At 32.8% G+C, this 22,354-nt stretch overlaps 1 protein-coding gene across 1 annotated transcript; it reads left to right on the forward strand.

Annotated features, from left to right (window-relative positions):
* The first annotated feature begins 19,900 nt into the window (after positions 1-19,900).
* Positions 19,901-21,499, forward strand: LOC134230162 (heat shock 70 kDa protein 12B-like). The gene is made up of 3 exons (XM_062711938.1): positions 19,901-20,411; positions 20,590-20,894; positions 21,305-21,499. Exons 1-3 carry the CDS (start codon positions 20,087-20,089, stop codon positions 21,497-21,499), a joined length of 825 nt encoding a protein of 274 aa, XP_062567922.1. The 5' UTR covers positions 19,901-20,086.
* The last annotated feature ends 855 nt before the right edge of the window (positions 21,500-22,354 follow it).

Consider the following 22,354-nt stretch of genomic DNA (forward strand, 5'->3'; position numbering starts at 1 on the left):
TGATTATTCTATACCGTGGTATACTGTCAAGAGTGGGGAGTGATTAGGTCCTGGATTAGATTTTCAAGCACCTGCTCGACTTCGACCGAAACAAACTTGCGTGCCTTGCTGGATGGCTATGTATTTTTTTGGACTAAAATCTTTATAAAGAATGGTTTAACAAGATCTGAAAAGGAAACCTCTCAAAAGTTTGTTTTAAATTAATTACATCTACTCAAACTTGCACATTTTTGGTAAGAATATATAACAGAAATTAATACTGTTGTGACACCTACGGACAAGATGTCAAGCTTTTGTAGACTTTTTGCTGATGATAACAGTTTGCAGTATGCATCTAAATGTGTCAAATCTATAGAAGGTCATCTGAATAACGATCTTTTATCTCTTGAAGAGTGGTCTAAAAAGTGGTTGCTAAAATTTAATCCCTCTAAAACTAAGGTTGTATTTTTTAACACAAGAAAAAACAAAGAATTTCCAAAACTCCTTTTCCAGGATAGCCAATTAGAATATGTTCAAACTCATAAGCATCTAGGGGTAACGTTTTCATACAACTTAAGTTGGTCATCTCACATTGAAATCTTGCTGTCTAATGCATACAAAAAATTAGGTCTTTTGAAAAAACTTAAGTTTAAAATAAATCGAAAAAGCCTTTCACTTATGTATACTTCATTTATCCGTCCCCAACTTGAGTACGCTTCAGTTGTAAGGGGTGGTTGTCTATCCATCGATTCTGAAAAATTAGAAAAATTGCAACTACACGCAGCTCGGATTGTTACTGGACTAACTATGATTGCCTCTAGAGACTCTTTGTATTTTGAAACAGGCTGGGAACCACTCAGCGACAGACGCAAGATCCAAAGATTAAATATCATGTACAAAATTCACAATGATTTAGTACCAAATTACCTATCTGAGATTATACCTGATATGCGATGTAATGCTTCTGCATATACAACAAGAAACTCTCAAAATTATAGTATACCTGTATGTAAATTGCAAACCTACAAATCATCATTTGTACCAACTGTAATAAATGAGTGGAATTCCTTACCGCTAAATACCAGACTTTCGAGCTCTTTGTCTGTTTTCAAAAGTAAAATTAAACAAAAAATAACAGAAGCTCCGCCTTATTTTAATTTTGGTAAAAGACGCAACAATATACTGCATACACGGCTTCGGCACAATTGCGTGCTAAACGCTGATCTTTATAGATGTAATATAATATCTAGTCCACTATGTTCCTGCGGTAAGGTAGAAAATACGCATCATTATTTTTTCTCGTGCCCTAACTACAACGAGGCCAGGAAAGAGTTTTCGATAAGTTTTTGAGATTTAATAAAGTCCATATTGTTGACATTCAGACTTTACTTTGGGGGGATACATCACTCAGTATTGCTGAAAATGAATATCTATTTTCTATTGTACATTCTTATATTCAGCATTCTGGTAGATTTAACTGATTGTACACATTTTTTAAAACTATTTGTATACACAATAATGTAGCAGTCTATATATGTCCACAATGAGAGTTTATTTAATTTACTTGTTATTTATTTTGTACAAACTGTTGAACACTTCTAATTCATCCTGTTATAATATCTCATGTAGGGAGAGGGCGATTTAAGTTTTTAGAACTTGTGTCCAATCCCATTGTATATATTTTGTGCAATAAAATATGTTCAAACCACACCTACGGACGGTCATCCTAACAACTACTAGTATATACGCCCCCGCTTTTCAAGTGGGGATATAAAAGGGTTAACAATTCTTACCATTAAAAGAAAGGTTAAAAGAAATGTGTCTTAAATATTGTTGTCATTTGCTATACATGTATTATGACAATTAGGATATTCGATCATTTTTATGTTATTTAGTCATTTACATTTTGTATAGTTGCCATATTTAAAATAGTCCATATTTATTATTTTCCCCCGCTTTAAAATCGGAAGGGTATATAGTGATCGGGAAGTCCTGAGGTCTTATCCGAAACTCCGCTTATACCATTGAATGAAATTTTATGAGACTTTCAAGGAATCTTTCTTACATACTAGTAATGCAATTGTGCACCTCTTATTTTGCTTTGATTCGACACATAATATTTTGGTTTTCCCATAGCAAAAGTAGAACACTGCCATTCTTTCTAAATATTGAAGGGTACATGTAGATATCTCTTATCCAAAACTTTTCCTATACTATTGAATAAAATTTAATGATACTTTCCCAGAATCATTATTACATAATGTATTTGAGCATCTTTTATATCACATTTTGATCGTATACTTATTTTGAATCTCCCACGAATTATTCTTCTTTACACGTTACAATAAAACAATATATTATAGAGGACAATTTCCCATAGCAAAACACAGACACTGCCATTATATTCATGTGGGAGGCAGGGGTATCTCATTGCTAACAGTACCTCTAGTTTGAAATATGATTAGAAGAAAGATATGGAGATAACGAACAGTATTCAATCTCAACGTCCATTAAACAATATACAAAATAAGAGCAGAGCAAACACGGACCTCCGAAACATCAGAGGTGGGATCAGGTGCCATGGAGGAGTGAGCATCCCCTGCCGACCGATCACACCCGCCGTGTGCTCGTTGTCATGATCCGGAAATAACGGAAAAAATCCGTCGTCAATTCGGGGTATAAATAATGGACTAACAATTAGTATGAAAAACGTCAGTCAGCATTTGAATCAATGATAAATTGTATTTGCTGACAAGGTCATTGTATCGACCATAGAATTTACGAAATGATGACTTTAAACGAGACTGTTGATATTCTTGTTTCATCAACTTGCTTGTCAATAATTTACTTCGCTTAAGAAATTGTTCATACGTAGAGCACGCTCTTGCGTAACGAATCAACTGAGATATATATATTCCGTATGCAGGTGATGAAGGTATATTGCTGCATAAGTAAGGGAAGTTGACGATAGAAAAGTTAAAGTCATCACGTTTATCATATAGCTTGGTTATTTGATTACCATTAGTGTCTTTTTCAAGTAAAATATCCAAGTATGAAGCAGAAGTGTCGGACTCTGTGGTATCTTTTATCTCAAGCTCACCAGGATATATCGTATCGACGTAGGAATGGAAATTATCATTATTAATTGACAATACGTCGTCGATATATCTAAATGTCGAGTTGAAGGCCACATTAAGTGTTTTCTTCTTTTCACGCTTAAGATTTTGCATAAATTCTGCTTCATATGAATATAAAAATAAGTCTGCTAATAACGGAGCGCAATTTGTACCCATGGGAATTCCAATAGATTGTTGGAATACCTGATCAAACCACATAGATATATTGTCAATCAGAAACTCAAGCATCTTCTTGATGTCAACTTCAGAGTACTTATGTGTGCAATCAGAATCTGTTTTAACAAAAAATTTTTTCAAATGACCAATGACGAGGTAAGTAAATTTACGAGTTCCATTTTTGTTGAAGAAGCAGCTGTCAATGATATCAAAAAGCTTGGATTTTAATTTGTCGTGGGGAATCGTTGTGTATAAAGTTGAAAAGTCGTAAGTTTTTAAGCTGTTGATTTTTGTAAAGTCTTGTGATTTCAAATTGTCCAAAAGTTCTTTAGAATTTTTAAGTATCCACATCTGATTTACACCACTTCTTGAATATATAGTTGCACAGTACTCTTGAAGTTTTTCCTTCACTACTGTCAATATTTTAGTGAGAAGTAACGAAAGAGGCTTGGTTGAACATTTACTGGAACCTGCAATGTATCTTTGTTTGTAAGGATTCTTATGAAGTTCGGAATCCAATATATATAAGGTAGTTCAAATTCATTTTGGCTCTGCAAAATATTAAAAGTATACAAAACTGTCAGGTGATTTTGAAGAATTTCTTCCTTAGAAAGAGAAGTATGAGTATAAGTAGGATTACCACTTGTAGAATTAAATCCAAGTTCTTCTAGAATGCAATTTATATAATGAGCCTTACAAACGAAGACAATGTTGTTACCTGATTTGTCGGCAGGAACCAGTACGTACTGATCGTGTAATCTATCTAATTCTTTTTTCACTTCTAGTTTATTGAACACAGAAGGATAAATGGTTTTCATTTTGCCCCTCAATCTTTTGATACGTGACTTTAACATGGAACTGATACATTTAATCCATTCTGACAAGGTGTCAATGTCTTCTTTTTCATATCTGGCCCATCGTCTGGCGTAATTTTCAATAGAATCCATAATATTTATGAAATTCCGACGCCAGTTGAAGGACCTTTTAAATAAGTGATCTAAGGTCCTCATTACGAACTATATTTATGTCACCTGTAATAACGTGTCCAGCAGGACTATAGGTATAGGGCGAAGAAGAACATGAACACGAAGGGGGATTATTTTTCAGATAGTCGATATCCAGGCCATGTGAAGTGTTTTTGTAATTGAAAAGTTTGGAAGCAATGGTCGATGTATATTTGTAGGAAATACATGGTGTAGTCTTTAACTTGAAATATGGTGGAATACAAGACTGGACCCTTTTGTGATTAAGAATATTACTTATATTAATCGCGTCAATTCCTTATTGGCATATTGAAGTTTAAGGAAAAGACAGATTGTTTTAGCTGCATTTTCTTCCGTGAAACGTGCGGGTTTAAGAAACCTATGATTTGCAATATTCATAATCAAAGATCCGAGCCTATATTCAGGTGACGAGGAATCTAAAATTGGACGTTCCTTGGCCTTTTCAAGAAGACTATTTAAAAGTTTCAAAGGGACAGAGTAAAGTTTTGTTCGAATATGAAGTGTTCTGTTAATGATCATTAGGCTTTGCAAATTTTCATGCATCTGGGGGACAATTTGCGTTTAACATTTTAAAAACGACATTCAAACATTAATTTAACTTTATTGCGAATTATTAAGGTGCATACCAGTATATGGTTCAAAGGAGCAGAATCTGTTTTATCGATAAAGCATGTTTTAAATTTAATACAGATACAAACTTTTTTACGAGGAAATCCTTAGCCTTTTTCATACATGTTTTACAGTAATAAAGGAGGGGAAAGGGTGTCAAATTAAAAAAATTAGGTACTGTAAAATTACATATTTTCGTGGGGTAAAATTTTCGTGTTTTAAGGAAAAAATGTTGGTTCGTGGGGATTTGATTTCGTGGATAAGAAGTTTTTAGTAGTTGAGCATATGCAAATTTACATTTCGTTATGGGCATGAATTTGTGGGTCTCCTCATACCTCGAAAACAACGAAAAATAAACCCCCACGAAAATTAGTGAACTTCATATTTTAGTATCATAACACTTTGCAAAAACATATATTGATATTGCAACCCTATTTTTAATGGATCAAATGTGATGAAATAATATACTGCTCATCTATGTATCTCTAATTTTTAAATCTAAATCATTGAACCGGATGATTGTTTTTAAGCGTCGTGTAGAACAACGAATTGTTCCTGATTTGAATTTTATTCAATGGATTATCATTTACTGCTACATATGATTTCAATCTTTTTTTTAATTGAACCTAAATGTTTATTATTTTTCTGAAAGATCTTACTTGGTCATTGAATAGTTGCGATTGATTTACCATCAGCTATATCATCTTCGACCAATAATCGTTAAGAAGAGTTAGATTGAATCTAAAGTCTTCTTAAACGGAGACATTGAAGCATGTCATTCGGCGGAAAGAATTTGTAAATCACAAAATTTAAATCTCTACGTATTTTAGCCTGCCTGAGCCAATGCATCAAAGCTCTCAACAAAGTTGGTCGTATATCCGTTTAGCTGTTTTTATTTGTAAACAACTTGAATTAAGAGGTATTCTTTAGAATCCAAGATCCAATTACAACAGAAAATGATACCAAACTTTTTGTTGATTTATAACTGATTTGAAATTCGCTTTTGAATAGAAGAGAACCTTTCATGCAGAGATATTTATGAAACTGTGAAAACTAGGGTTTAAATGATTTATGAAGATTTTTGCAAGGATTAAAGCCATTGGGAAGCTTTCTTTTTGATTGACAATTTGACCACGAAGCTAAAGATGGATTAAAGGGGGAGTATAAATATTAGTAATTATTGAATAACAAGATATGTTTATACGAAACATGCTTCCGTATAGGAGCCTATGCTGAAGGATGAATTCATTAAATGCAAGTGTCCAAACTCCAAGGTCAAGTAATCAAAAAATGTAGTTTTCCATAGAAAGGATCTGTATCAATGAACACACCATAAGGGAAAAATGAAGCCAAAATATTGAACCTTATGGCTTAGAACTAAGTTGTTAAAGAGTTCCAAAGTTATTACCAATTTTAAGGTATTTAGAAAAATAAGACAGTCAAAAAGGTCATAATTGCTAATTTTGGGGCAAATCTAAATACCCGTATTCAAATTATGTTCTCAATTAAAGCAATCATAAAATTTGGTAGCCTTATTTCGGTAGACTTAAAATTTCAAAGTTTAGATGGTAGGATATATGTTACCAGTTACCAGTCTGGAAGTTTTAAAGTTCTTTTACGCTCTCCTGACATGCATTGTATGCCCCCTTCGTAGCCAAGGTATTGTTTAAGAATTCTTTTTTATAAATATTCAAGCATACTGAGGTACGCCTGTTTTTCTTAGTTCATGATTTGAAAAAAAATCTTTAAAACTTGGAAATATTTACATGATATACTGGTATGATCTGAAAAAGAAATTCTGCTTATATACCTACGTATTTGATCACGTCTTTCACCGAGGGTATTTTGGCAACATATAATGGATCAATGTTTGACATAGCATTACATTTAAATGTAAGAAATCTTCTAAAATCTGATAAATAACAGCGATATCATATAGATCCCCATTAAGTTTAAATTTGTTTGATCAAGGCATTGTCTCTATGTTAATGTTAATCGTGAAATAAAATCAGGTAAAATCTTCAATAGGACATTGTGAACTATGTGAATGAAGTGAGCATTGTAGCCAGTAGACCTTCTTACACAGAAGTTACTTTACAACTTGTGTCACGTAAGCCAACACGACAAAGAATGGAATGTAAATAAGATCAGATTGAAATATAACCAAAATGGAAGATTTAGCTCCATTTGAGATTCACAACAAACTAATAAGTGATCTCATCACAGAATATCTAGATTCTTCAGTTAAATCCGATAGAGAAAGGAACTTTACCAAATGGAAGCTGGCGTTTAGAAGCATCAAAGATTCTCCTTTTCATGGAGATTGTCCTATTTTGTGGGACTTCTACTTTTTGGAGGACACAAAACGTATTAGAATTGGAGAATACAACGTTTTAAAACGTCTTATGACAGAAATAGGACATGCGGGAGAGAGAATTGGACAGGCTGAGATTTTAATAAGAGAATCAACAAGACATAGCCGAGGGAATCGACTTGGTAAGTGTGCTTTACTCCTTTAGACAAAGTTTATGACTATAAAACATTTCAAAAGCACTTCAAGCAGAAAAAATATTAATGAATGAGCTTGTTGCAAAGCAACAAACAAGTCTTTTCACATTCTCTCGGAGCTGAGACGGAGATTAAGGGGACGAAGGATGTATGGTCACGTGACTCAGTTGAATTACGTCATAATCTCTGATAAAATATGTGCAAAACGAGATTGAAATTACAGTACTTGTATAATTTTTGACTGTTTGTTTGCATTCACCATCTAGTATGAAAATATCTTTAAAAATTCAAAATGTCTTGCAAATATTATCAAATTACGGAATAGATTAATCCACTCTTCAGTTTCCCTATACTGCGCGTCCAGCGTGCTGTTAACGTCATAGTAGATCTCTTAGTACAGTAAGATTATACATGGTAAAAACGGGTAGTATAAAATCATAAAAACGGGCCACAATCTGTACATGATGGGATATTTTGTGAATTTCAGAACGCAAAAAATATTTTTACATGGTTGTTGACGGAAATGTTCGGTGGGTATGTCTTATTTCGCTTATTTCAGAAATGTGTTAACTTTGCCCCGTGCAACATTGAGCAACATCGAGCTCAGCTTCACTAATCGATATATTTACAGTTAATCAGTACAATGACGAACTTGAACTTCGACATAAATTTTCAAATATTGAATGATAGGATTTCTTGCAAATTATTTTTTTTTATGGTTTAAGTTGTCCTAAAAAGTTCGTAAATTTCCGTCTCCTGATGTGGTGTTACAAAAGAATCTTGCTTTTTCGAATTTTTAACCCTATTCTTACTCTAAAATATTTTAAAAGACACATTTCCGCTTGCATATTTTTTATCTATGCTGAAAAATTCAATTATCGACCGAGTAATGGACCCAGTAACACGGAGAATAAAAATTCCACTCAGACACTGTGGGGTATGGTATTTGTCACTCAATATCTCAGAAATAAGTCTAGAAACCTATTGATATGTCTGCTATATAGTTTGTGGGACATACTAAATAAGATATATACAAAATATGAAAAAAATTAATCGACAGATATTTTTTCAGCGAAAGGTCCTTCCTCCCCTTAAAAGATATATAAAGTCATCTCTGCAAAAATGTCACATGCGACACCTTCCGGTTTGATCGGAAGTGATGTCATTTTGACGACTCTTAATGAGCTCCTTAGCTGATTTTTAGTATACTGATTAACTTTTCTTCTGTGAAACTTTACAAATTCTCAATACTTTTTGAGATATAAGGAAACACTTTTGCTCCCTTATTTAAGGATCTAGTCCCTTTACGTTGATGTCTTTTGAAAGATAGTGACATTCTTCTCAGGTCGAAAGACCTTTACTAGACTAAAACTCTTTGTTTAGCAACAAGTAGGTGTTACATCCGATTTTCAATGCCACTGTCTGTAAAATTAATTTGGTAAGGCGAGTCATTCCTCAATTAAAAGAGTCACTACACCAAATTTGATAAGTTGTGATTGAAAGCTAGGTTAATATATATACTTCTAATAAAGTTTTTTTCCGCCAATCGACAGAAAAATAGCCAAACTATGGGATGATATAGATCATTTAATATTTTGTCAATATCTGCAAAAAATGTGTCAATTTTAAAAAATTAACTTGAAACTAATGAAATATATGGAGATAACGAACAGTATTAAATATCAAAGTCCATAAATAAAACAAAATAGGAGCAGAGCAGACACAAACCTATAACACATCACATTACACAGGTGGGTTCGGGTGCCATAATGAAGTGAGCATCCCCTGCTGACCGGTCACAACCGTCGTGTTCTCCTTGTCATGTTCGGGAAATAACGATAAAATCCATCGTCAATTCAGTTTATAAATAATGGACTAACAATTTTTATGAAAATCGCCAGTCAGCATTTGACTCAATGATAAATTGTATTTGCTGAAAAGGTCATTTTATGGACAAAACAACTTAAGAAATGATGACTTCAAAAGAATCTGCTGATATTCTTGTTTCATCAGTTTGTTTGGCAATAATTTATCTCGTTTTAGATATTGTTCTTACGAAGAGCATGCTCTTGCATATCGAATCAACTGAGATATATAAACACTGTGTGCAGGTGATGAAGGTATATTGCTGCATAAGTAAGGGAAGTTGACGATAGAAAAGTTAAATTCATCACATTTGTCATAGAGCTTGCTTGTTCAATTATCATTAACGTCTTTTTTCTAGTAAAATATCTAAATATGAAGTAGATGCGTCAGGCTTTGTGGTATTGTCTATCTTCAGCTCACCAGGATTTATCATATCGAATAGGAATGGAAGTTACCATTGTTGGTTGACAATACGTCGTTGATATATACTGAAAGAAAAAAGAAACGCAGGGTAGCATAATAAATTATTCGAAAATTTTTTGACCGTATGACCGAAAATTACGAAATTTGGTTAGATGAGAAATTTAGTTGTTATGCACCAAAATCAGTGTTCAGAATTACTGAACCGTAAAATGTATGACGTCACGTAGGGAAAACGCTAAAAAGCACAAATCATGGTCAATTTGATGACGACGAGTTTGTCAACAAGTCTTGTTGCACCATATGATGCACCTGAGGTATACACATGGTTTTTAGAGACGATTCGAATTTCTTGCAATCTTGTTACAGTTTACGGAAGTTCCATGGAGTCTAGTTTTCGAATTTCCCAATTAATGAAAATGGCAACAACGGATAACTTAGCAGTTTGTTGTAAAATTTCCCCTATAAACCTTGTTTCCCGTTGTCAGAGAGGGCCTGGAATGGTTTTCAATCAACCGTGACGATGACGTTAACGCGAAACAGTCATGTTACGAGCGGGTTATTCGTCCTGCCATCTCTTATACCGAAGATATTGAAAGATGATTTTAAAAGTTAGCTGGCAAAACAAAATAAAATAATTTTAATTCACCTCAAAAGTTTACCCTGCGTTTCTTTTTCCTTTCAGTATTTTAAAATGCTGGGTTGAAGGTCACAGCAAGTGCTTTCTTTTTTTCACGCATACGATTTTGCAAAAATTCTGCTATATGTAATGGTTATAAGCCGAAAACTGTCCATTATGTCAGATATTAGACGACCCGAGGCGCGTTAGCGCCGAGGAGAGTCTAATATCTGACATAATGGTCAGTTTGAGGCTTATAACTTACTTAAAACATTTCACCATTGTCGAACACTTCCATTGTTAACTTATTGGACAGTCACAGGTAAGGTCTCGTTCTGCTTGGATGACTACCTGGCACTGTTCATCAAGTTAGGCCAAAGAAAACCAGTTTTGGTTTTTCTTCTGTCTTTATCAATAGTAGGAATCATCGAAAGGTGTTTTATATCGATGAATATGAAAATTAACTTTGTTTAGTCTTATTTATCCGCATTGCGACATTTTTTATATATACTACGTATGCGTAAAAGTTAGTTCTACTAAATTCTTTACAATTTATTCATTTTACAATGCAATGGATGAAGACGTACATTTTAATTTTGAAAAAAGACCTTCAGAATCGGGTGTTTTGACGATGCCATTTATTGATTACACCAAGATGCCTAAGTTCAGGTTTTTACTGTGAAATCCGGATAATATATTCTTATGTTTCGGAATCTGCAAGAAACAGTTCCCGTTAAAAGGTAATTTTTGTAAAGCAATAGGATTTGAAGGATTTTACTCAAACATTAAAGCATTTTCTATGAAATTGGGAGATTATTCCTGATGTATTTTTTAAAAATGCAATTCTCTTTTGTGAGCAGGCTTCGAACTCGGAAGGATTTTACACCAGCCACTCCTTAAAACGACAGATACTCTATTAAACGACGCAGGACTAGTTGGACAAATGGTCATAAATCACCGGACGAAATTACAGATTTCGTTGGAATTTCGTGATCTAAATTTTTTGCTAAATGCGGAAAAATGGATATTTCAATAAACAAAAAGCCCAAGGTTGTATGTAAGAAAACACATGCTTCTCATTCATCTTTTGTGTCCATTGGATTCTATATATGTTCCGTGGATCAATCATTGTGAAATGAATCTATTATATAGCAATGAACGGTGAATTTAGGAAATTTATAATCGGAGCCACGGATGCGTTTACAATAATGAATCTGAGACATTCAATTCACTGGATTATTTGTGCCATTTTCAAAAGGATTTTTTGTGAAATATTAACATTTAACGCTACTAATTTCCTACATTGTTCATATTAAATTGTTTGATTTGTCATTGCCTTTTACGTGGTGCTTACTTATTTGCCTCGCCCTTTGTTCTCATTTTAACGTTACCTGTACCTGTCCAATAAGTTGAATCTTATTGGACACCTACAGGTAACTTATTGGACGGGGTGCAGGACAATAACAAATTTATTGAACCAGGTTTAACAAAAGATGACGTCACAAAAATGTTTTAAATATATAATATATATGAATACAAAAATAGAGTTGCTTACAATAGAGCGCATTTGGTACCCATGGAGACTGTATTTTATGACGTAAAACATGTTATATAGCATAAATTACACTTCCAAAATACAGAAATGCGTGTAAACTTTACAACAAAAATTTAAAATGATAAAGTTGTTTTTGTAATTATCAATTGAAAATCATATCATGCATATATGTTTATGGACATAAATATTTTTTACCGGTTCTTTCTTAACAGTGGGATTAGGGTTAACTCACAAATTAAAATAGAAATACATGTTTTTTTTCAGATTACCCCATAGTACTGAAGTCTCGCGCACATGACCCTATTTACGGTGACAGAATAACCATTGAAGCAGATGGATTGAGGACACCGGAGGTTGACTGGTGGAAAATAAAGGAATCTAAAAGAGTTCCAAAAAAGCTAGATTTACGATTGACAAAGTACAGTGAAAGTAATACTGGAGGGGAGAAATCAGTCCTTATCATGAATGCAGTAACTTTTGAGGACAATGGACTATATTACATATGTAATAAAAAAGGAGAAAAGCAAAGCAACCAATTCCTTTTAAAAGTGGAAGGAGGTAAATGAAATATATAAATTTGGTTAATTAAATGATCTATGACAATATTTTTAATTTGTGCCAAAATCATCAAAGCATTTACAGTTTACTTTAAAATACTGTCTTTTATAGAAAGTTAAGATCAATATCACCTCTAGAAGAGGCACGAATCCTTAAACATATTGTTTAATCGAAACTAAATAAAGACTTACTTTATATAATGGGGATGGGAAACCATACACGTCTTCAGTTTTAATCTCTAATCTCTAGATCTAAAAATACACTATTATAATATTCCAGCTCTTCCCTCTGTTTTTGTGCGACCTATTTCCAACATTGAACTGGGATATCCTTTCAAAATGGAGTGTCACGTGATCTCTACTCCCCCAGCAAAAGAAGCTTCTTGGTGTAAATTCTTTGGGGGAAGATGGGAAGAAATAAAATTAAATTCTGAAAAATTTGCTCAAAGTACATCTGACCCTCAAACGGGAGCAGTTCTGAAAATAAATAGGCTAGACTACGAGGATGAAGGGACCTACTGTCTAAGGGTGACAAACGCAGTCGGGCAAGTGGAAAGTAAACACTGTGAAGTGAAATTTTATGAAGGTTGGTATATTTTAATTCAAGATCAGAACATATATTAAAATGACTTAGAAAAAATGTATATTTGAAGTTTAGGGTAAATCGTCTGTAATGCTTATTTCGAGTCTTATTTCCTGTTATAATTATGTTAAATGAAGAGCTTGGATTTCACATATGTGCTTATTGTATTTTATTTAAAATATAATTCACATATCTCGAGAAATCATTATAATGTAAATTCAAATAAATCAATTATCATTGAACAATCGTTACAATTATCGTTAAACTGCGGTACTTTGCATTTAACTCACTTTCAAAGAAACTACGGGTATTCAAGGTTATCTTACTGAAATGTATATAAGCAAAAAATCTTAAAGTGGCCTGTATAGAACTTTTGTTTTGTTACATTGAAACACAGAAATCTAGGTAAATATGGAATTATACATTTCTACGCTTTTCAAGTCACTAAACTGCGTCTTTAATTATTGCATTAACGACTTGACTTGCATTTTCAGATGATTCAACGAGAAAAATAAGATATTTTCATCTTATTCGACTGGGTGGGGATTCTATAAAGCACTTTATTGAGAAGAAAACACGTTTTTCTCTAATCAACTACGTACAAGAAAAGCACGAAGACCTCAGTTTTCTATGCACGAAATCCCAAATGGAGCAAATCAAAAGTAATTTAATTTTTATACTTAATTAGAGTAAAAGAAAAAAAGGCATAAGGTACTTTTGACATACGCATATTTATATAATTGTTCTGTGGAAATTGAAAATTGATTAAGTTTCTTATGCTATATGCATTAGTAAGAGTATTCTGTTTTATGTTGTTTTATTTAAATGATATATATTTTAGTTATGCAAAGTTCGGAAACCATGGATATTTCTGTGCTGTATATAATACTAAAGAGCATCCCTGATATTCAGAGACCCTCTAAAGGATGGGGTAATATCCCTGACCTTGACGACATCCTGCCGTCAGATGATGTAGAAAGAATTCGGATACACTACGAATTTATGATACAACAAAAGGATACACACTCAATACCATCATCTCTTTTTGAGGAGAAATGGAGGGATCTTTCTCAGGTAACCATTACACTGAACATACCAGGTACATGTACTCCCAATAAAATTTAAATAACAATTTTTGTTCTTTGTTGTTAGTATGGTAATAAATTTTGCAGATAATGTAGTAAAAAAGTTTTTTTTGCAATAGCTGCAATGTTTACTCCCATACTAACAACCAAAGAAAACATTTTATTAGTTTCCTACCGGTAAAATCGCAGGGAATTATATGTTTCATCTGTATCTGCCTGTCTATCTAGCTGTGTATTGGTTTCCTGCATTTGCAGATGATGAACTTGTTTTTATAAGTGTATATTGATGAGTTACGGATTTTAAAAGTGTATATTGATGAGTTACATATTGTTAAATATGAATTTTGTTCTGTTTCATTAATTTTTAAAGGTTTTCTACTACTTTTATTCTAAATGTTTGCATATTTGAGGTGGTTTTTGGTATATAAGCTACAGATCAAGTTTAAGGCATGTCACTCATCAGCTTTTCAGAAAAGTTCCCGCAGAGCCTCTTACTTCAAAACGATTTATTAAAATTCAATTTTTATAACATATTTAATTTCATTAATGTTAATGTTTTATCATTCAATGAAAAAATTGCTCAGAAAGCTACAAAGAAGCAAAATTTATGAAAGACTATTTCTTGTGGTGGAAGGATATTTAGCAAATAATTCGGCAAATCTGCACATTCATTAAATTTAATATCTTGGAACTTCTCATATACTTTTAATCGAAAAATATTTTCCATTATGATATTGCTAGGAATATATAAGATAGGTCTTAATTTATATTTTAGCCTCATATACTTTTAATCGAAGAATATTTTCCATTATGATATTGCTAGGAATATTTAATATAGGTCTTAATTTATATTTTTAGAACACTTTTGACACCTTCCTTCAACAAACTTTGCCAAAAAATGAAGATATGTCGAAAAAGTCAAGATAAAATTTACACCATTTTTCGCCTGAAAATCACATATTTTGACCAATATTTCCAAATTAACATTACTGACCCCAACCTTTTCTTTATTTATTTTAAAGTACTCAATACTTGTGACTGATCAGCACTTAAGTCGTAAAAAGCTTGATTTAAAAAAATGTTTTCTTGCCTATGTAGTTTTTTGATACCACAAATATGTTACTTTTTAGTGCAAAAAGGTCACACAATAATTAAAGCGCATTAATTTGCAAGACTTGTTCAATGATAAATATTATTCAAAATATTTAACCGCAGGTAGTTTAAGGTTACAACCAAATATTCTACTTGCCTATACGATATGACGTCATAGTAAGCTTTATGACGTGAGGTTTAGAGATAATAATTTTTTAAAATCGATATCTAAGATTGATTTGAAGTCGTAAAAATGAATCAAAATATGCAGAGGTATAGTGTAAACGGAATTTTGTCGATCCTGGGCCTCTGTAATTATCACTGGGGTTACATACCAAACCCGTGATGTCATAACTGTTGATCATGCAGTAGCAGAGTGAAACTGAATCGTAACGAGAATATTGATGTAAACAAACACCAGAAATTGGAGTTTAAAAGCATTCAGAATGAATATCATGTGTGATTCTTGTGAGAATAAAGCGTATTGTGACGCGGTTCGAAACGTCAACAAAGTTTGGGTTCGGATATTTAACGAGCCAACTTCGTAATGTTACGTAACCTCCTCAGTTTGAAGAATTCACAAAAGAAATCCAAAATACTAAGACACTATGAAGTTTATTAAAATATAAAGATGATGTCGGATTGTTGACAAAACAAGGAAATGAATACTATATAAATTCAAACACCCATTAAACTATTTATTACCCTAATATGATTAAAGAAAACTACTGGTGAAGTTTTTGTATGATAACTCTGGTAAATAAATTGTGGTGAATCGACGCCACCAACAATTATTACCAATACTCTTCTTAAGAACAGCTCTGGTGAATCAACGCCACCAACAGCTTTCTATAATCCGGTCTTATCACCTGTAACTCGGTGTAAAAACATCACCAGTACTAACGAGTTAATTCCTATTTAATAAGGGTTATGTTTCAAGAATAGTATCAGTGCACCATATATAATCCAGATTTCACCTAAATTTACCAATGAAACTATTCCAATTATTAACCATAAAATCACCAGTTTAAATTAACAAATGATCCAAAAGTGTACCAATTCTCGGTCAGCTCTTAGTTGTGCCTCTGACATCTTCGGGATCCTAGAAGAACTGCAAAGTCTAATGGTCTCTGTTACGGTTTTTAAACGCGGAAGCTGCAATCAAAGTACTTATCCATCCAGGAGGTCCCATCATTTCATTTAGCCTGCTTACTAAGATTCCGGCTGACCAATACACAGATCTTATCAATGTAACTTTGTTTAAAGCTAGGATTATGTTCTATCTTAGAATTAAGATTGTTTTACTTACTTAATGTCTAACAAAATTAATTATAACCTTTTAGAATATTACCTTAGTTTTATATGACTGTATAACAGTATGAATAAGGTATGGTAATGTAATTTTGCAATTTCCTCGTAGAATTATAGCAGGGAGGGTGTTTACTTGCCGATCAGCCTTTCCTCTGTCGTTCGTAACAAAAAAGATATTTAGGCCAAAATATACTTCTCAAAAAATCCTTGATTTAACAAATTTCACGAGTGACATACCTTAAATTTGCATTATGTTTCGCTTCAATGTTTTTAAGGAATCACGCATTTATTATTATTTTTAACGGTAACAAGTTTACATTTGCCTAATTCATAACTGTACAAATATTAAGAAGGTAAGACTTTGTATTATTGTTATGTTCGCCATTGCACGTTTCAATGACGGAAAATTAACTGCTCAAGAAATCTGCACGTGTTATTTGCTAAGTGTTGTTCACTGACTTAACAGCAATTAATTGTTTCATATGACATAAAGGAGTAAATATTCATTGAGAATAAATATAAGAAAATAAATGATAATTATTAAGTGATAGTGGAAGAAACTGCTTTTCTTAAATATATTCTAAAATTATTTTGACCACTAGCTGGTATGTTTAATCCTAGCAAGCAAGTGGCATGGGATGAAATACAAGGAGATAACGAAAAATATTCAAGCTAAAAAGTCCATACAAAAATACGAAATCAGAGCAGAGCACACGGACTTCCGAAACATCAGAGGTGGGATCAGGTGCCATAGAGGAGTGAGCATCTTCTGCTGACAGGTCACACCCGCCATGTGTTCCTTGTCAGTGTCTTGATTGGGAAATAACGAAAAAATCCGTCGTCAATTCAGTGTATCAATAATGGACTAACTATTGGTATGAAAAACGTCAGTCATGACTCAATCTTAAATTGTATTTGCTGGCAAAGTCATTGTATCGACAATAGAACTTATGAAATGATGACTTTGAACGAGACTGATGATATTCTTGTTTCATTAACTTATTTTATCAACGTCACCATAGACTGTTGAAAGCTTCAAATTCAAATCTACAGCTCAACGCACTTTTTAAACTTACATGGTTTTTCGCATAAATTAAGGTCACATTGTATGTGATATATATATGAATTTTATAGTTTATCATAATATTTTCTTTTTATTTTTTAATTACAAATCTTGGAAAACAAAAAGAATTTTCTACATTTTGTTTTAAAATATTCTTGTTTAAGGCAATTCAAAGATTGGGCACAATTGTTCAAGCACGTCAAATCGATGACATTCATTTCTCAAAAGTAGACCAAAGTACATTGGAAAAGAGTCTTAAATCAATCAAAAACAATACAGAAAGGGAATTGAAATCATTATCAGAGAAAAAAAGTAAGTATGATAAAAAGCTAACAGAGAAAACAAGGAACAACTGTAGCAGTACATACAGTAAGAAAATAGATAAACAAATAAAACGAGAAGGTACAAACAATTAAAGTGATTAATACATGTAAGCAATAAACTAACAAAATAAAGAGCGATAACTTATATCCGTTTTATGTTTGATCATGTTTTAAACATATTTCAGCACTCCCAGTCATTGAAATTCGAGGACCAGAATCAGTGAGATACCTTAAAACTGCAAAAATTAGCAGCACTATTAAGTCTCCATACGACATACTACAAGCTGTTTGGCAGAAAGAAGGCAGGAATTTTGACATTTCTACCCCAAAATATCGTGGAAGCATTGGAAATAGAACAAATGCAAAACTCATCATTAAGAAAATGGACACAGATGATGTTGGACATTATAAACTGGTGGTGAAAAATGAGTCGGGGATGGCAAGAAGCAATGAAGTATATCTTAGGATTAAAGAAGGTATTTAAATATCTGATGTAGTTCTCCACCGTTCTGGCAAGACAGCTGTACAAGGTTAATAGTGAAATTATCATGTCTATAGGCCTATCTGTCTGTGTGCCCATTTCAGTGGAGGGAGGGAATATTTAAACTTAACCTGGTGAAAGTTTCCATTCTTCATAGTTTTGTTAAATATACATGAGGAGGATTTTTGCTTTATTACATTTCACTTTCCACAGGAGAGCAAAATCAAACCCTTCAAAGTTATCATAACTATCACAAAGAGCAAACTATATAAGTAATACGCAATTTATTCTTTTGCCGATGTATTGAAAATATTATTTGTATCATATATGTCCCATAAAGCTATAAGCTATTCTTCTCAGATTCTTATAAAGCAAATATAAAAGTGTGCATATGAAATTGTCTCTACATTTGGTTGAAATCATGATTCTTTGATTCACTATTTTCAAAGGAAAGCCGAAATGTGAAATTTTGGGAGAAACTTGCAGAAAGGTTTCATTTGGAGGGTCCATAACTTTGCAAGGAAAGGTGAAATCATATCCAACGCCAAAAAGGATACAGTGGCTCAAAATTAGAACTTTAAAATCCATGAAATTAGATATCAAATCTCAAAAGTACCAGGGGAGCAAAGATCATAGACGGAAACCTACTTTACTGATTAACAACATAGATTTTAGTGACTATGGAGTCTACACACTAAAAGTTAAAAATATTAATGGCACTACAGAGAGCAAAGAAATAAAGCTTGATATTGAAGGAGGTAATTTGAGTATTTATTTAAAAGGAAATACTGTATTTTTTTTTACTGCATGCAATAATTGCAAGAAAATTTACATCACCCGTTTGAATGCCAAATTTGATTTCAGGCTTACCTGTTGCTCACATAACGAAAGTTAATGATGTACAACAATTCTCATGTCTTGCTGAAATATGCAGTATTCCCGACCCACTGTATGTAAAATGGCAAAAGGTGATTAATAATGAAGTGGAAAATATCAACATTGCTTTACCGAAGTACAAAGGGAGTTCCGAGGATCTGTCAAAACCAACACTGATGGTTCAAGATCTCAAGCCATCAGACACTGCCAAATATCACTTAATTGTCTGCAACCCAGTCGGAAAAGGAAAGAGCAAGCAAATTCCATTGCATGTTAAAAGCATGTATCTTCTTTCAAAGTATATGCAGAAATTGATAATTGAAACTAATTTGACTCTACACGTTTAAGAACTCGGAGTAGTCCTCATGATTTATTTTTTATATATATATCCCCAATATTATGTTTTCATTATATTTTTATCCTTCTTTTCAAATTACTCTGCATAAACCGTACTTTCATATTTTTGTGACTGAGAGAATAATTATTCACAATTTTGTTTAGCAGATGTTTTTAGGTATTATGAGCCGGAACTGAACGTTTGCTTGTTACAAAATTTACTTATATGTAAAATATGCACTTTTAAACCGAACATTTATATTTTTTGTTTTGTTTACTTTCAGATGACACGGTCAACTCGTCTTTGAAAGTCGATCTAGATTCAAAGGACAACACCAAGACAGAATTTTGCACCTGTTTTTCGGATATTCTTTGTAAAATATTGAGTTCGATTTTGGAGGGAATTGGAGAGTTTTCAGATCAGAATGAGATCAAGAAGTATTTTTCGAGACTTGAAAAGCTTGCACAAAATGTTGAACCAACCACTTATCCGAAAATTAAAGAGCTTATAAAAAAGACTGATCGAATGATAGATAAATGGAAAGACGGTACCGATTCATCTGAACATGAAGAAGTGCTAGAGAAATTTTTTGATATTATTTGCAATATAAAGACAAATTTTGGCATAATAAAAGGTAGATGCAGTCGAGGTTCCATTAACATCGAATTAGAGTTTCCTAACAGGGGAAGTTTTCTGAAATTTAAAAATGATGTTAAAGAAGGCGACATGAAAGGGAAGCTGACAGACATACTTCTTTTTCAACCCTTAATGCAAAATTTAGACTTGAGTTTGGAACCCGATGATTTATCTGTTGTATTTGGAGATGTTGAAGAAAAACAAAGCACAAATGGTATTCATAAATCATAAGCAAATTTGTAAAAAAAAAGATATTAGATTAAAATAATACATGTTAAAATAAAATAATAATATGGCTTTGAAAAAAAAAATCATTTAAGAACAGATTAACATTGAAATACATTTTGGATTTTATGTAGATTTTGAATTTACGATGTTTTTTTATAACACAGATATTGATTTAATACCATTGTCAGAGAGCGATGTTTTTGTTGTGGCCATTGATCTTGGAAATACATATTTAAGCTTTGCATTCTCGGAAATGAATTCAACAAAGACCACTCCTAGTTTGACTAGTAACAAACACAGCCATCTTGAGAAAATCCCTACTGTTCTTCTGCTAGATAAAGACCTGCAAATTCATTCATTTGGACATAAAGCAAGAGAGGAGTACGCAAATCTTCGAGGACAAAAGGAAGCCGAAGAGGTCTTTTACTTCGAAAACTTCATGACTTTGATATATGAAGCAAGCACAAAGGTAAAAAAATAAAGGTACTGTGGGCTATGAGCTCAAAAATGATGACCTTTGCCTCCCATATGACTAGTAATAATTGACAGATAATTTAGTTTTTTTTAAAAAATGGCACTAAATAAAAAGCAAGCGTGGATAAGATATGGACACCCTTCAAAATTATAGAACAAATGGTAGTGTCCATGTTTCGCTGTGGGAAACCCAAAATTTTGTTAGGCCAAAAAAAAAAAAAAATATACAGTACACAATGACAATGTGTATCGCAGAATCTGTAAAAGTCTCATTTAATTTCAGTTGAAATAATTTCTCTTTTACCTTCACGATATCTCCTTAACCAGTTACATTTTTCCAATATTTTTTTTTCGGTCGGACACCTATACGTACATATTAATTCTTTTCTTATCAAATTTTTACAGAGTATGGATAGAAGCATTCAAATACCTGACTCGAAAGGAAGGAATGTCAGTGCTAAAATCATCATAAGCCGATGTGCCTCTTATATGATAGAACGAGCAATAAGACATATTCGGGACGAGTTTGCACACGTTCTGCCGAGTAACTTTAAGTTTGTCTTTACCTTGCCAACATTTTGGTCTTTAGCCCTACCTTAACATTGCAGCTATCTTTGGAAAAAGATCACGTTTTTACCATACTGGAATCTCATGCCGTTTCACTCTCCTGTCAGATGCAATATGCTCAGCACACTGATGGCACACTGAACACTGCTTTTCACAATTTGACCAAGGGAGATAAATATATGATAGTTGACATCGGCGGTAAGTTATTTTTTAAACAAAAATATTCATTTGACAAAGTCATTTGCTAAGTCCAGGAAAAATTGTCGGTTTACGAGGGGCATTTCAAAAGTTCTGGCAACTGTTTAAAAAAGATTAACCGTTTAACGGAAATTATTGAGTTTGACATCATTGGAAAGATCAGAAGAATATACACATATTGTGACGTCACTTTATAATTTTTATGACGTAATAACTCCGAAAATGACGTCAGAATATAGAATGTTTAGCATACTGAAAAGTCACATTTTTATCCACATGAGACAACCGTAAAAGTTCTGTCAAAGGCTTATTTGAAAAAAAATATTTCAAAGAAAATTTTAATTTGCAAAGAGGTAGAGTAGGACTATGATACTGTTTATCAGCAATTCCATTATTCATTGTATGGTTTGTTTACGAGCACGGTTTATGTCCGATTATGCTGCCACAGACATTCATTTCAGATTTTGATTTACATGGTACGGCTGGATTTTCGGTCTTTTATATAGCTGTCCATTGTTTGAAATAAAACATGTTCTGTATTAAACTGAAGTATATTAATGCAATTTTAATCAAATATATTTTGAGTAACAGGACTCTTACCGTTTACGAATAAAATGTACGAAATCTTGTCCCCGACTTGATTGTGTGCGTATTTTTTCATATAAATTCAACTTCGGCGCCCCAAAACTC

Source organism: Saccostrea cucullata, unplaced genomic scaffold (assembly GCF_032062105.1).
Source record: "Saccostrea cucullata isolate Sc308-1 unplaced genomic scaffold, CSIRO_AGI_Scuc_v1 ctg4857, whole genome shotgun sequence".
Classification (NCBI taxonomy): Eukaryota; Metazoa; Mollusca; class Bivalvia; order Ostreida; family Ostreidae; genus Saccostrea; species Saccostrea cuccullata.

Excerpts from the sequence above, each read along its gene's own strand:
- LOC134230162 (XM_062711938.1), top strand. The coding sequence starts at position 20,087 with ATGATAGATAAATGGAAAGACGGTACCGATTCATCTGAACATGAAGAA. Across the intron at positions 20,412-20,589 it reads AGAAAAACAAAGCACAAATG|ATATTGATTTAATACCATTG; the intron begins GTATTCATAAAT and ends TTTATAACACAG. Across the intron at positions 20,895-21,304 it reads TATATGAAGCAAGCACAAAG|AGTATGGATAGAAGCATTCA; the intron begins GTAAAAAAATAA and ends AAATTTTTACAG.